The sequence below is a fragment of the Folsomia candida genome, unplaced genomic scaffold, assembly GCF_002217175.1.
Source record: "Folsomia candida strain VU population unplaced genomic scaffold, ASM221717v1 Fcan01_Sc008, whole genome shotgun sequence".
NCBI lineage: Eukaryota > Metazoa > Arthropoda > Collembola > Entomobryomorpha > Isotomidae > Folsomia > Folsomia candida.
This window is the reverse complement of record NW_019091200.1, coordinates 125,793-143,125: the sequence shown is the minus strand read 5'-3', so window position 1 is coordinate 143,125 and position 17,333 is coordinate 125,793. Positions and strand designations below refer to the sequence as shown.

The 17,333-nt window shown below is 37.4% G+C and overlaps 1 protein-coding gene across 2 annotated transcripts in view; it reads right to left on the bottom strand.

Moving 5' to 3' along the window:
• LOC110853104 overlaps positions 1–17,333 on the bottom strand; it is a 49,918-nt gene that overhangs the window by 24,839 nt on the left and 7,746 nt on the right. For both annotated transcript variants that reach the window (XM_035854542.1, XM_035854543.1), the window contains exon 2: positions 15,447–17,089. In XM_035854542.1, coding sequence (XP_035710435.1) covers positions 15,447–15,894 — 448 coding nt within the window. In that variant the 5' untranslated portion in view covers positions 15,895–17,089. The remainder of the gene's footprint in view (positions 1–15,446; positions 17,090–17,333) is intronic.

The following is a 17,333-nucleotide window of genomic DNA, read 5'->3' as shown; positions in this document are numbered from 1 at the left end:
GCAGAGAGTAATAACGGGGAGTGGGACAGATGTGATTATTATGTTATCCCGATCAAACCGGATGTTACACAACCCGTCTCGTTCCTTCACTTATCATGTCAATATTGCCCGTGTATGGGGCGGATGCAGGATTAGAATCTAAATCGAAAATGTCGAGTCAAAAAAATTGGAGGAAATAAAAATTGCAGTTTCACATGTGATGCCAAAAATGAAACGGGTTTTGCATACAAGTTGTGTCTGAAATATTTTTAAGATTAAATTTTTTAAATTTTTTAAAATTCTGAAACTTTTCACCTAGAATTATTCCTCAACGGCGTCATTTTTCTTCGCCTTTTTCTGGTTTAAAACTGGTTTGGCAGAGGAGAGAGACAAGATTAATTCACCATGTTTACCATCTCAGCAACCAACCAAGGAACACTACCAACCACCTTTCACTCACGTCACTTTCTCCATTTTCTATTCCTAGCAAATCCACATTTCGACCACTTTTTGGTCTCATTTCCCGTCCCACTTCCATTTCTGCTGCACTTTCTCCTCAACTTCATCTTTTTTCCATCAAATTACGCTTTCTCTCTTTCTTTTTCCACCTTTCCGGCTGGATGGAAAGGATCGGACTGAATTTTTTGACCGAGAATTCAATCCCATTTCGTACTTACATGACGACGCGACGACGACACTCTGCCTGCCACCACCGTTTGACACGACTTTAACTGAATTCAGTTTATAATGTAATGAAATCATTCTCACTTTTCGCGAGGACAGAAAGACAGGAATAAAATTAGACCATTTTTTTCCTCTAACAAATTCCGAGAACCGTGTCGTACAGGAGAGAAGTAAATAAGTTTTAGTACTTTTGGTACAGACGAAAAAAATCTATTCGCAAAACTCTGAAAGAAAAAAGTTCTTACTTTCACCGAATATTAACAGAAATTTTCCCACAAAGTGCACACCTTGCCGAACATTCCGCTAAAAGGTACATACACAAGATTAAAAATTTAAGAACTCGCCTAGAAAGCGCAAGCTTTTCGGTGGAACGAAAACATGGTGGCGAAGGTTAAAGTGAAATCAATCATGCGTTGGGTACATACACAATTAGAATCCACTCTTCTTTATATTTCTGCCCCTGCATTTCACTCTACTTTCTCCTCGCTGAGATAATAATGGATTGCTCGACACACATTCTTTCTCCACGGATTCCATCTCTTCCTCTAGTACTTTTGTCCAGTCATTAAAGCTTTCCCACAAAAACGGCCTGACCAGACAAGAATTCCTCATCCTTGCCTTGTGTCTGTCCCGTTCTGTTAGTAGTTTGGTCGTGTAGATAGCAATCTTTCGTGTATGTATACCACCCGTTGGACTCGAGACTATCTCCTCGCCTGACTTTTACGCAACGTGAAATTGTCTTTGGTATATAAAAAGTAGGATGAGAGGAAAGGTTGAGCTTGACTTTCTCCTTCGACATGTCAACCACGAAATGAGGATGATAGCTTACTCTATGACACGAGAGAGAGAGAGAGACAACGTTCCTCTCCGACATTTTACAGCCTTTCCTGCTTTCACTCTCTTCTTTCTCAGCAGAAATTTATCGTCTCAGCAGTTATTCCCTCGTGAAATGGGGAACCTACAAAAAATGGACGACTTGACGACGTTGTCATTTCTATGTCGGGATAACAACTGGTTTTATATTCGCTCCAGAAATAAAAATAATGATCCATCCAGCTGCACACAAATATAGAAAGGATAAATCCTACACGTTTTTCGGTGATAAAATTTTGCCGTAATTACAGCAAACGTAAAGTTTTTTTGCTCCTAAGAGGAGGAAAAATTAAAAAATGTCCCCCTCCAATTTTGTCGGAATCTTACAATGTCCACACGCACGAGGGCTATCAGGAGAATAATGGCATGAAAGAAAGCTACGGAAGGGAGGACTTCAAAAGAATTTTTACTACGAGTGGCATATCTCTTTTGGCAATGTTATCTTTTCGACAATGTCACTCATAAATATAAGAGTGAAATACATAGTCAATTTCCTTGAAAAATCAGAATTTTGAAATTTTATAAAATTTTGAAAATGTTCTTCCCCAGAAGAACTGTCTGTATCAATTAGTTAACTTACGATTAGCTCTGATTTCTCCACGGTAAACTTTCCCCACAACATTTATCAAGTTTTTCACACATCCAATAATAAATCCATCTTTGTAAAAAATCAAAACAATATTAGGCAATTTGCAGTCAGTCCGTGGGACCAGCACCATTTCACAATTCATCCCTATCCTCATCCATCCCGCCATCTAATCTCTCTCCAAAGCTGTATTGCACCAAGTCTATGAAGGGAAGAAAGTCATAAAATACTTTCACCAAAGGACATGCAGTTGCATATAAATTTTTCCTCAAAATTTGAATATTTTTTGATTCCTTGAACCCTGTGTGTGGTGGTGCCAGGTGGTTGATTTTTTTGCCTTTGCTTTCTCCCAACGAAGAAGAAGAGCATCTTCACTCACTTTCTCGCACCAAAAGTTTATTACCCTTGCAAATTGAACTTTTCGCCTTATATAACTTGTTCCACCACTCAGGCAGAGATATGCGGTATCTCACTTTCTCCACTCCTCAATATCAGGGTACGTATCACACGACGTTAATAATTCAACAGACAACGAAACTCGTCGCATCACACTTTTCCTTCGTGTAACAAGCTTCATTTCGACGGGTGGTGAAAGTTGGTTTAACAGATTTTTGAAATAGAGCGAAAGTGATGAAAGTCCAGATTTATAAGACGACCAAATAATCAGAAAATACCATGCTGCCCCTCAAAATTGGTGAAAGTCTCCAACCAACAACTTCTCTGTTTTTTAATTTAACATTAATATTTAATACACCCAGGACCATGCATCCGTCTCACTTTGTAAATATTTCTAAAAAATACAACGCCATGATACATTCATTTTGCCAGAGTGGTGAAAGTTGATTTAACAAATTTAAAAAAAATGGGCAAAAGTGATGAAAGTCCAGATTTATAAGGCGACCAATAATCAGAAAATATATTCCGCACTGGCCAAAACCTGATGCAAGTTTCCAGCAAACAACGCGTCCATTTTTTAATTTAACATTAATATTTAATATACCCTCGGACCATACATTCGTCTCACTTTGTAAATATTTCTAAAAATACAACGCCATGATACAACCCACCCACTCGTTTTGCTTTACCAAGCCGCACACGTATCCTGATCCCGACATTCCTCACCAGCCACCCACACACTGCACATGCAACGTCAAGAATAAGATGGACAAAAAGGGGAAAAATACGCATACTTTCTGGAGAGAAAGTATGCGTTTTATTTTTTTCTCTATCTCCCCAAGTAGCCCAGTCCCCTAATCGGACTACATAAACCATTTGCCAAATTTTAAATTGAATTCAGTTCACGTAAATAAATTCATTCATTCATTCATTCTTCACTCACCTTCTCCTTTCTCTCTTTTGCTTTCTCTTTTTTTTCCTGGAAATGATTTACTCCATCGCCTCGACCCGAGGGGGATATGTGTGCATGTCGGTACATTCCTCTGGAGAAATTTATATCGCTTTCTTCCCTTTTTTACTCCACTTTCCCTCCACGGAGCCAAATTTAACATGACTCTTCACCCGGAAAGAAAACACAGTGATTTCTCACCAACTAGTTAAATTGAATGTTTAACTCGCATCGCAGCACACACAAGTCGAGTTTGTTGAAACATGTAAATTCCTCCAGCACGAGGGAAAGCTAGGCATTAAACGGGGAGGAAATAAGTAGAAAAGCTTTCCTTGTTATTATTGTTCTCTTCTGTTAAGGCGTTGGAGCATAAAATGTATTCACTAAATTTTACTTGAGCCTCTCTCCCTCATGCTCGATTGCCCTTTATTTTCTCCCCCAATCAGGAAAATCAAGACGGAACGGAAACAACCAAGGATAAATTATAAATAATGAAACTAATATAATTCGGGGAGGCTGACACGATAATTTTGTCGTTTTATTGTATCTATCTCGGACAAAAGTGATAGTAGCAAATGCGTAAATTGTAGTAAAAGCCTTCGTTTTCTTGGAAATTCGATAATATATTGTGGAGTGGGTGGAAAGTCCACCAGTCCAGCAACCACAAGTTTTACTTTATCTGCCGACTTTCTCCGCAACTTTCTCGATTTGAGATGCACCCCGCTTTCTGTTTGCTCCTGTGTTTCAAGTGCAAGTCTGCACTATGACAGAATAAAATTATATATGGTCGAGTCAAACAAAGTGAAAGTCAAGTGGTTCACTAAAGAAGAGAGCGTTTGAAAGGAAAAAGGGGAGGAATAAATATGTTCCGTTACAGATGTAATTTTCTGAGAAACACTAAAATCTAGCCTTGTCCTAGCTTTTCTCTCCGTTTTTTTTTTGCATTATTTGGCGCAAACGAAAAAGTCAAGCGCGTGTTCTAAGGAAAAAGTCAAGATCGTTATATTAAATCTACGCGGATCGAGTTGGTCATTACAGTTTGGATGAAAACACACCGTTTTTCCACCTTTTCGTAAGTAAATCTTTGCTCAGTCAGCCACTTCAGTTAACCTCTTCATCTAAAGTTATGTACTTTCAGGATTCACGATTTGACTACAGAATCAAAGTCGGGATTGCTTTCAGCGCTACTAACAATGTGATAGTTTGAAGTGTAAGACTAAAATTTTGTTGAAATTTAGGAATTATGTAGAGCAAGTAAATCAAGGTTTCTTGACGCAGTTTATACGAACGATGGTTGGAATTTGTTAAAATATTCGAGGCCAAAGTCGAAAATAGTTGATTTCTGTCTGTTAGGCGAAGGAACCAAAACTCAATTGACACTCTATTATATTTATATACAAAACGTAATGTATTATAAATTCAACAAAATCACAATAAAGTGGAAAAACTTATGTCAAAAAATTCAGCCACGGATTCGCAGCCAGTCGAATATATCAGAATATATTAAATTAGATATCAAAATGACCAATCCTTTTTAGAATCCATTTTATTTTGTTGTTACAGAATTCATACCTTACATGGATTCAATTGTTTATGTAAATTTCTAACAATTAAATAAAAAATAGGCCTGTTGTATCCAATAACGCGTTTAAAATCTGTGAATTCGTATTTTATACCGTTTTAATATTTTGTGATTACTTGACATCAATGATTTTGCGACCACTCCATGTAACACCTTGTACATAACTGCACCTCACGTTTTCACCCCACTGCACAAAATTCTCCCGATAAAAAAAAATCCTTACAAAGAAATTGAACAAAGGTCAGAGAAAGTTACCCTTATTTTTTTGGGTAGGGTGGGTCAAGAGAGGACAGACAGAGTTAATTAATAACAGGCTACGGCTACGGCTGGTCTGGTGCAAGTTTTTGACCCGAGAGTGAAAGTAGGTTACTTTTCTCTCTCTCCTGATTTTGGAGAAGTCGACTAGACGCTACGGAGAAAATAGAAAGTCTAACTTATGATACCGTCCACTCACTCTCCCATTAGTTTCACTTCACTCTGACTTTCTTTCATTCTTTTTCTTGGCTGAGGAAACCAAAACCTGTCACAAACATGGAATCACGACGACTTGCATCGACTTTTACCAGCTAACTTGGCTGGCCGAGAATTCGTCGTGGTGGCAAAGTTGTCTCCTTCCGTTCCTTACAATGCCCGTATTCTGCTCTCCTCTGCTTTCACCAAATAATGAACGACACCGAGGCGTAAAATTTTCTCCTTTCTCTCCATAACCAGACCAGATAGATCCCGTTGAAGATGTCATTTCCTCCTTATTTACTTTCGCTTCCTGGCACAAACTATGGCCAGACCAGCGACTGGAACACGGCTGGTCTGAGTCAAATCATCACACCGAGCAGAACAAGCTCAATTTCCTGTTGGTTTCATTTTACAGATTCGCTGTACAAAGTATTGTGCTCATTTCGCTTATATTTAAGTAATAGGTTTCATGCTGCGACTGCTGCTGCTCTTCTCTCTCTAATCAATTCAGAAATGAATCGGATATTAAATTGTGGGTGATGTTTCAATCACGTTTATGAGGGAAAATTGGGTATGATAGATATTGTTTTTGTGGGAAATGGGTACAACAAATTTGTATTGGGCTTTTAGTTGTACATAACCAAATCATTTTAAAAGTCATACACGGATAATTTGCGCACCCTGGGGTCAATTTCAGCTAAATTTAAATATTGGAATACATAACTGTATAAAAAGGTCAAAGTTTTTCTGGTATTTTTGTGTATCCTGACTCAACGCCACTAATTAGGATTGCCTCGTCAACACTCTCAAATCACGTAATCACCTACATACATAAACATGTAAATACACAATACATGCGCCAGAATGTTCACTTTACATAATTTAACAGGCCATCTGTACACTTTGCTCTTATATAAGGAATTATTCAGCCTGAATATAATGACTGAATTGTGATGGCTAGTTTGAGCTAGATCATAAAATATCAATGTCCACAATCGATTTTGCTAATTTCTGTTTATGCCGTTTTGGGGTCACAAGATCTTGGCATCTTTAATTTGTGTGTAAAGTAATTTATTTTGAATTTTTACAAGAAAGTCAGGTAATGTGTCCAGTCCAGTCCACTAATTTATCGGAGCATATAGTTACATTACGCGATGTCAAAATCATCATAAATTGCAAAAACTATTCGTTAAATTAAATTGCAATAAAGACATAGTGTGCATATGAATACTGAATAGAAGTACTGAATATTGAAAGCAATTTAAAATTTAGACATCCCAAAATATATTTTGTTGAATCAAGATACCTAATCAGAAAAATTAGCAATGTATAAATTACAAAGAAATTGTAGATAACGCCTAGCAATGACCTACAGTGGACCAGAAACAATAAGTCTATAACCGTTCCCTTCCCGTTAGGTCAAAGTTTTTTTGTGGAATTTGAGACTTTTTTAATTCGTTGAAGCCCCGCTCTTGACTTGCTCGGACAGCGAAATGGGCCATATTTTTATGCTTACCTACCCCCCACGGAATGATTATACTAGACCTTAAAATAATTTTGTTTGTAGAGTTTAGTCAATAAAGAAATCCAATTCTTACGCAACGTAAGAACAAAAGAAGGCTCCCTTCCTGATAAAAGTCTTTTACAAGGACACTGATTAAGTAATGACGACCCGATTCCCCAAAACAGCCTCGTAAGCAATATTTATAAAGGTAAAATGCTCTCTACTAAGGAAACCACTTTCTCTCTCCTCCTCCTCTCCACTTTCTCTTCAATGACAAGCCCATCTGTCATCGCGTCCTTCTTAGCTGTACGGTTACCCAACTAATGAGACGTAATAAGTAAGAGGTCTCCTCCCCGTTTTCGTCCTCGTCATCGTCATGATTGTCGTCATCTCCAGGCGAGTCGATAAGTCAGCCGTCCATCTCTCTCGAGGTCTACTCTGTCCTCTATCAAATTATGCCACATTTAGAAAATAAAAGAGCCCCTGCTGTTTTCACACCCCGAGTTTCTTTGATCCATCAGAAAACACGTGTTACGTAAGTAAAATTTGGCCAATTTCTTAATGAAAACATGATTACATAATTTTTCCCAGAAACAAATCCATACTATAAAATTAGCATAATAATGAAACACACCATCGCTCCTGTATTCTTCTCTTCCATGAAATTAAACTTACACAAACCCACGAAACGAGGACGGCGTGTGGGTGAAAGATGAAAGAGAAAGTTGGCTCGTACGCGGCTTTCATCGTGTTGCAAACTCCCCTGCGGATTTTGGGGAGAAAGTATCTCTCCCCTTTCATTTTGTGTGTAATGACATTATTAAATTACATAAATTACACAAGGACAGGGTTCGGAAAAACCCAGGGTTTTAATCAAAAATTATAAAACCCATGGGTTTTAATGGGTTTTACCATGTTAATTGGGTTTTATTTGGGTTTTAATGGGTTTTATTGGGTTTTATTGGGTTTAAATGGGTTTTATTGGGTTTTATTAGTTTTAAGTAATAACTTAACAAAAATAATTCGGAATTTGTATCTATTCGGAAATTATTTTTGTTTTATAACACTTGAAATCTGTGATGCTAAAGGATGGAGTCAATTGTTGATTTGTTCCGAATTTTCATACACTAGAATAGTAATGAAATAGAGTACTTTAGAATGAATTGAGATAACGCCTTCTAACGTATAGGAGATGTATTTAACTTCTAGAATGTAGTTTTAAGGTGAAACTCAATTAAAACCCAATAAAACCCATTAAAACCCAAATAAAACCCACTTAACATGGTAAAACCCAGTGGGTTTTATTCATTTACAACCCATTAAAACCCATTAAAACCCAATAAAACCCAACCCATTAAAACCCAGGTCGGAATACCCTGCACAAGGACTTCTGCTACACATTCATACGTAAGCAAGCAGCCCACACGGTAGGCAACCTGAACTGCAAAGTCCCACAAGGAGCAGCGTATCTTTGTGGGGCTTGTGTAATAAGTCACTCCGAAACCCGATATGACTTTATTGTTGGGTTTGTTCAACTTGGGCAATGTCAGGGCTGGGTCAACTCATTAATTGTGGATGCTAGTTATACCGTTATCCGAAATTGGAAGGTGCACGTGTAACCAAGATTTTGTTCATGATTATCTAAAAGTATGGAAATTATGTGGTTTAAACGTACAAAATGTTAGGGTTAGATTTTTCGGGCAAAATTGAGATTTTTATGATTTTTTTTGGATGTGCCTATTTTGAGAATTAGATAATTTTAAATATTAGATTTTTCATTTCGAAAATTTCAGGCCGTACAAATTTTATGGTTGAACAGAACTTTGTCATATTTGAGTAGTATTCCTACCAGATTTAATTTTCCGGTCAAAATTGAGATTTTTATTTTTATGGACCTTGTTTGAAAATTAAATAATTTACATTTTGCAAATTACAACCATCCAAATTTTATGTTTGAAAAGAACTTTACCATATTCTGAATATGATCCTAACCAAATTTGAGGTCACTCGGGAACCATCTAATTTCCCTAATGAGCCGGACATGTTGTTGACATCCAACACGTTTTGGTCACTAATGATGACAAACCTCCTTCAAAAAGGTTGAGATGACATTTTATCCTTATGACGAAACCACATAAATAATTTATGGTCATCTCATTTTCCACGTCCCCTCATTATTTATCGTTCTCCCCATTGTCTTTCCTGCTCCAATTTCCCACATACATAATTAGGATTTGTTTCCAGTCAAGAATTTGGAAGAATCCCCAATCCGGGCATCAAATTTAACCCGGGTTCAAAATGTATGAATAAATTCATATCTTTCTTGGGAAGAGAAAGTGGCCCAGATTATCGGCAACCTATCCCTAGCTGGGTGCCCTTATTACAACAAATTTTCCATAATATATTACTCCACGCATAGCTAAACATGTGTGGCGGGATAGAATATAAATCGCGGCGAGGGCAATATTTCATAAAAATGGTGCTTTAATACGCGTCACCAATTCGAAGCCGTATCCCAGCTGAAAGAAGAAATTGGGGTATAACTCATCCCTCGTGCGGGTCTTTAGTCAAAAATCGGGGTATCATCCACTTTTACTTACTTACTTTCTCCCCGGAATAACGGCACGGATATAACAAAGTTATAATAATGGCCAATCTATTCATAATCATAAATCAGATCGGGAACTTGTTGGAGGACGTGGATAAGTGAAAGTGAAAGAATATACATAATCGGAAGAAAGCAATAAATAAGATGGATTCGTCCTTGCTTTCTGTATGCACCCTATAAATTTGTTCCTCACGAGTACCTAGGTTAAATCTGAATATGTAAATTGTGAAAAATTAGAAAAAATCGTCCACTCCAATTCCTTCCGGTTAGGAGATCCGATCCAATCCAGGTTAGTGTTGCAAGGGAGAGAAAGTAGAACAAAACGGTAATGATATACCTGCGACGGAAGGGAGGATGTCGTTAGTCGGCAATGAAAATGGCTACACGTGGAGGCATGATTTGAATTATGATGATGATGATGAGAATGATGAGAATGATCAACATGACACACAACAGGAACGTGTTTCATGAAGGAAAGTTGTAGAATTTTAAATTTTTGTCAGAGAAAAATCTTGGACAAATTTCCATTTAAATTTTATCCGATAAAATTTATCTTTGACCAACCTATGAGATAAATGATGTCCTTCTTTTAAAGAAGAAATATTCAAACAATTTAATACATTTTTCCCTCTCAAAATAGCATTTAGTCCCATACAGAACTTTATAATGATCCAATTTCGTATTCAAGATGGTAAACTAAACCAAAATCAAGGCTGCGGAATTGTCTTGTCTTTCAAGCATGTCAGAGAATTGGACCTTTTACGAATTTCAATCTCGTCCCGTCCCATTTTGAAGCTATTTACTTGTATACGAACGAAGCCTTCCCTCCGTTTAGTTCGTGTGGTTTGGAGTGTAATAAATCTTGATGAAAATGACATTTCCCTCGTCTTCTGCTCAAATATAGGATCGAGGCTAACTTTGCTTTCTCCCGAGTTCTTTACTACTTTTTCCATATAAAATAATATCATCATCTTTAAAATACTTAAACCCCAATTTACTCCGTGGTGGAGGGAATAAAGATCTCTCTTCCTGGACTCAATCTCTAAGCTTCTCTGCTGCTGCTGGACTGCTCGTCTCCTACTTTCTACTTATTTTGTTCTGTGATAAATGTTGTGAAAGTAACGAAATGGCTTCACATTCTTCTTCTTTCCTGCTTATTGTGTCAGTCAGTGAGTCAGTTAGAGAGAAATGTGCAACAATTTAATACAACTTTTTCCACCTTTAATATATTTACATGGTAAACTTTTTATCATGACACGAGTAAAATTTAAATAATTTGTTTCCCCCATATTTTTGGAGGACGACAAACTTTCTTCAATTTATTTATTTTCTATTTTTCCCGAAAACGGAGAAAGTATCGCGTAAAAAAGCATGGATTTCTGCCTTTCTTTCTCTCTCTGGGAGAAAGTACTCGTCGTCTGTAGCTACATATCCCGTCGAGTAACAAGTCTTTATCTGGAGGTGATTAGTGGGTTGTCACATTGATTTTATTTTTATTGTCCGCCATTACATCTGTGTGGAGGCCATTTATTGCTTATTTTGCCCTCATCCCATTGTCTGATCCGTACTGGAGGACTGCCTGCCATCCGAGCAGCATGACACTTACTCCACTTGAGAGAGAGAAAGCAATCAAACATGGTTCGGCTGATACTTGTTTGCAAAAAGGACGATTGTTCCGTACTCTTTTATTCGGTGATTAGTTGGGTCAAAAAAAGAGCAGGATAACATTGACCAAGTCAAAATGTTGTCAAGTGTCTCTGCAGGAGGGGAGGGGACGATTCATAAAATATCTCCGAACAATTGTACAACTTTCTCCATGGGGTGAAAGTATGAAATTTGTTATGGAGAAAGTTGTCTCCTGTGACGATTTTGGACCGAGATATCCCTTCCAAACTCTGCCTCATTCTCCGTCAAAATCAATGCCTCGAATTAATTATTTTGTTCCACTTTACCCCATAGAAAGTGTCGTCACAATCGAAACTTTCCTGCTGATAATATACTTTTGTTCTTGTTTTTTCCTTAAAAACTTTCCCTCTTTTGCGCAGTGTAAACAGGATTGGATTGGATTCTGTTTTCCTTCGCTTTTATTCCCCTCAACGGATCCATCCTCTCTTTTTCCCTGCACACAAAGTGATGATTACAATCAACTTCCTTCCTCCCTTTTCTTCTGGGTAAATGAATGACTACACTTTCTTTAATGGGTGGCCTTTTCTTTTCTACGAGGAAAACACACAGTATGACGACGACGAGGACGGCAACGAGTACGAGGACATTTTTGTATTGCAGTACAATAAATGGGGCGAAGGGTCATTTCGGTCCTCCCAGGCTAATCGTGGCCCAATGTAGAAATAATTCCGACTTCCCCGCCATTACGTACGCGTGTATTTATTTTCCTGTCTGGAGGCGGAAAAAGTGGGAGGAATGTGGATAACCTAGATAAGTTTAGCCTAGATTTGTAAGTATTTCATGTATGAGTTTTTCTTATCGTTAGCCTTATTCTCAAAAATTTCTGAAATTTATTTTTGTTGTTTGGAACGGTGTTGATTGAGAACATTTTATTATTTTGCAAGCTTTCGAATATACATATATTTTTTCTTTATCAGACAAATTACCTGAAATTTCACAAAAAATTACAAAGTTTCTGAAATTTAGCCAGTTTCCCTTTTGTTTTCTCCTATCTGTAAACTTTTTCATAATCAATTATTTGATTGGGAACTTTGACCCGAAATAAGTTCAGTTAGCTGGTGCCAATTCTAATTATACTTTTTCCCTGCTTCCTTCTCCGCAAAATTTTAGTTTATAACTAATCCACTCAAAAATATGGCACATGGTTTCCACCAAATCATTCTTCAGAATATCTCATTTCACAAACTTTCTCCCTTCCCTTCTTCCTGTTTTGGGTTGAACCTATTTGTTCTCATCATTCGAGTATTAGTCGCGGAGCAGATCTGGAGTGAAAGTCATTGGCAGAGTCCAAGCAAGCATTAGAATCTCATTCATTCTCGAATTGAGCAGGGTGAAAACTGAGAAGGGAAAGTTGCCCGTACGAAAATAGAAGAATATACTCCTCCTTTTGGATAGGACGGAGTAGCGTCTGACCAGAATTGATCCCCTTTGTTCACAAGTTTGGGAAAGTCCCATCAGCCCTGAGACGACTATACTCTGTGCCATTTGAAGACCCAGCCAGAAAGTCAAAGAAAGGGAACAAACGTGACAAATCCGGACCCAAGGAGAGAAAGGCGAAGAAGAACAATATGATCAGAGTCAAGGAAATCTCTCCTACTTCAATTCCTTCGTCGTCACCACTTTACTTTCTCTTTTCCAGAGGCCAACGTATCAAGGAACGTGTTACTTTCTCCCTGCTCCGCCAATCTACAATCTGGCCTGGGTTGGGTGGTACTGCATAGTGTGGACACTTTGATACGAGGAGGGATTCCAGAAATGTGCAGCGAATGGAGTGAGTGGTGTGTTGCTCGCTGCCAAGTTTAAACTAAATTTTATTCCGTCAAAAAAAGAATGGTCTGGCCAAATCAAAGTGGAGCGAAGTCGACGGGAGTGTGCATCTATCCGATGGGAGAAATGTGGATGCATCAGGGTCAAAAAGAGAAAAAATTACTCAATGTTTAAATAAGTTAACAAATTGTAGCAGATATTATTTGGCAATTTAAAATTTGAAAGCGATTGATTTGTCCAGGACAATCAAAAATATAAATTTTTGAAATACGTGTCAAACTCATAAGCCAAAATTTTATTTTAATATTTTCATCAAATCTAATTACACATAGGTTTAGTGGCTTCAACAATAATTTTATCGCAGTTACCCATGATTTGCCTAAAATCCTGTAAAATACAATGCACATTTGAAATTTTTTCTCAATTTAGCACACCCTTTGATGCCAAAAAGGAGCCCTTTTTCATCCTCTTCCCAACTTGGTGGTGCATGTTGATAACACATTTGATGGGAGAGAAAGAGAGAGACAACGTTGTGTAAGAGGGGACGACTGGAGAAAGCTCAATCCAAACTGTCATGCCTGCCATGCAGGAAGTCAGAGTCGAAGAGACAACAAGCTTGCCGGGCAATTTGCCAGCCAGCCACACATCTAACTTTACTCGCAATAAAATGGAGAGAAAGCAAAGCTGTACTGAAAATAGAATGGATGGAAGCTGCAAAAGCTAAAGCTGAAGCAAGCAGCTTCAGCGAGTGTCCAATCGTCCACGAACAAAATCGTCCAAAACTGGTCTGAAATTCTTTCTCTTTTTCATTTCAGTTTACTATTGAGTTTTTTGTGCCTACTCCTTCACAAGTTGAACCCCATGAAAGAAGCTTTTACTACATACGGGATACGACTAACCAGCCAGCCGAAAATGTGTGCGTTCAAATGCCAAAAAATCCACCAAATTAAAGTCTTGAAATTCCTGTGTCTCTCACCATCACGATAACGACAATGGATGGCGATGATGAGTAAAAGTTTGGAGGGGAAGAGAACAGAACCGCACCCACCACAACAAGAAATTCAATCCAATTCTTCTATCAAAGGGAGAAATGAATTGAAAGTTGCAGCGTTACTGATTTTTGAGTGAGAATTTTTAAATTTCAAAGAACGGGTCTAATTATGCAGTATAAGGAGTAGTACTTTCATGTTCGTTCATAAAATGTCGCATTTGTTGTACAAATATAATTTTACACTTATTAATATTTTTTCGAATTGAATAAATATTTAGACTGGTTGAATTTGACTATATTTTTGCTGACTCTATATTCATTCATTTATAAATTTTGGACAGTTTTGATAGCTCGAATAGAGAGTTAATGTTATGCAAAGCATGAATTTTAAATCTCAATCATCAAATTGAACACGTAGATATTAGAATTATCGATGAATAAACTTTGATATTTACCCACCATTAGAATTATTTTTTTAATATCTTTTGAAAAAATCGAAATCAAAATGTCAAAAGAGTTTGAAATTGGATATGAGAAAGAGTTATATTCATCGGTGAATGTAATGGTGCAAGAATTTTAAAAATCTGTGAAAAATTGGGCTATTCTTTAAAAGTCCTTCTATTGCGATTTAATCCAAAAATTTCATATTTTGTGAAACAAAAATGCCGAATTAGAAAATATTCAAAATGGAAAAATTAGTACTGATATTGAGGTACCATACGAGTCCAGAGGCTTTCTCTCTCCAACTCCATTTCATTTGTACAACCTCAGTTACGTGCATTTAGACCTTTATAATTTAATGTGCCACATTTTGAGACCAGAATGACCGTTGTAGCATCAGTGGTTAATGAGCTAACGTTTTTTTAATGAAACAAAATGCAGTTCAGTTAGAATATTGTTACACAGAGGCAAAAACTTTTTGCATCCCGGGTTTAATTTTGATAAAATTATGGAGTAAATTTGCTATAAGTTTTATCTTACTAAAAAATGAGGCATTGCTCAGAAAATTCACTAGAACATATATAGGACAGTTGCTAATCCTAAATTTCGTGATTTCTAAATTTTGTAACCAAAATTATAAAATACAAAAAACATGCCCATTTACGCAACAAAAAAAACCTGTATTAAAAACCCAAACTGATCCAACAATGCTGGCAAATTTATAAATCCAGCAATTATTTAGTCACATCTAACAATAATTTACAACAAATTTGTATCCGTTAACTTTTGCCTGCGTTTTATTAGTTCCCACAAGCATGCACAAATTCCAAGTACTTTTAATACATTTTTGACTCACTTTAATCCCAAAATTTCAAATACTCCGCAACAACCTCCGCGACCAATTTAAATTTAGCAATTACCCCAAAAATAAATTAGACTTTTTTTACCTGGACATGGTAGAAGGAAGAAGAGGATCAAAATCGAGAGTTGAATCCACAACGAGTCCTTTCTCTTTCTTGTCCGGACGTAAAAAATGTCTCTTTCATTACTCGGCGGATGGTACACGTCCATTTTACAAAGGAAGAATGGGTAGTCGTCGTCCCGGTAACTTTTCCGGTTTGGATGATCACACCTTGACATGTTCAGATTAAAATTCTTCCGGTGAAAGTTCCCCTTTAAATTTAATCCGTTCGTTGCTTGAATCGAAAGTCGTGTCTCAGTTTGTGTCGCAGTGGGGCTGCTTTCCTCTCTCACGTTATTATTGGCAGAGTGCAGTTTGCCGGGTGAATTTTTAGTATGCCGACAGTTTCTTTTCTTATGGGGGACCCGACTACTTGAGGGGGTCGAATTTGTGTAATTTTTACAATACAAATTCCTACCGGTTAAGTCGTCCATTTTATTGCTGCAGTATTATGTATGTAGTCCGATAAAGGAGAAATAGTTAAAAATCGTCTCTAAATGTGTCTACACTTTCACTACTTTTCTATTTTTATGTTTTTCTTCCCCCTCACGCGTAAGATTTAGAATCCTTACGCACCAGAACGACGCAAGATTATTGCGAACATGACGATTAACACAAATTACGTACGTCACGTGCCTTGACCCTGCTTCAATCCTACGCTTTCACAACGTCACATCATAAAGTGAAAGTAAACGCGTCTTTAGACGAAGCACATAACATAATTTTGTTCCAAGTACGATCCAATAATTTCCACGAGTACAGAAGTATTACATAAATCGCGAAAAATTTTGTCCCAGAGCCAAAAATTCTCATCAAGTCGTACACTTTCGCTGATATGTAAGCATATCGTGTTCATCCAACTTTTCTCACTATACCCATACGCACTTGGGTCGAGATATCTCGGATTTTAGTTCCGTATAACGAGACGTGCAAACGGATTAAGAAGATGACACCGAAATAGCGCTGTAGACTAGCCCACTATGGCTTTCTTCACTTTACAACTTTCTCTCTCCCGCAGTTTGAATGTGATGTCTCTTTACAACAAGTCAGACCGGAACGTATCGCAGGAGGAGGAAGAAGGATAAAGATAGAAATGACTTTATTTTATCTTCTTCCACTTTCTCCCCAGTTCGTAAGAAAAGCGAGAGCGAAAGGATTATTCCAATTCCTTCATTTTCTGTGGAATGATCCCATTCGAATTCTTCTCAAATTCCCGATTTACATACAAAATGGTCACTCAGAGTTCAAATGGAGAAAGTCGTCAATGTATTTGAAATCGGGGAGGGAGAAGGCGATGCGATGTGTTCTTTGGTTGAGTGGATTTTCTTTCTTCTTCTTCTTCTTGTTCCGATTTATGTAATGTAATGTGTGGCTGGCCGCCTTATTGTTATTTTTATGGGAAACTTAGACGAAGAAGAGATCTTCGTTGGTTGTGTTCTTTCCACACCAAAAAGTGTAGGAGGAGGAGGAGGAAGGAGAACACTCAATTTTGTATCCTGTCCCACTTCAAGAATTACTCTTTATTTTAAACATAAATGGAAACAGATAGAGAAGAAGAAATATGCTGACTTTCTCCGAAAATGACTTTTCGCTTCATATACACAGGGAATCAGCTTTCTCTCGTACTTCCTGAAAATACAAAACATTTATCTTTATTCCTTAATTCCTCAATTTATTAGGAAAGGGATCCGATATAGATGTGAGCAAGAAAATTTAAGATTGTGTAACTTTCTCCCTTCTTCTCCTCGTTCAGTTCAACTTATGCTTTCACTTCTCTAGTAAAATTGATCTGTTGTTGTTTCGCGGCGTCCTAGCTTGGCAGTAAAGTGGGAGAAAGTACGTTTTTCGTCTACTTATCATTTATTTATACCAA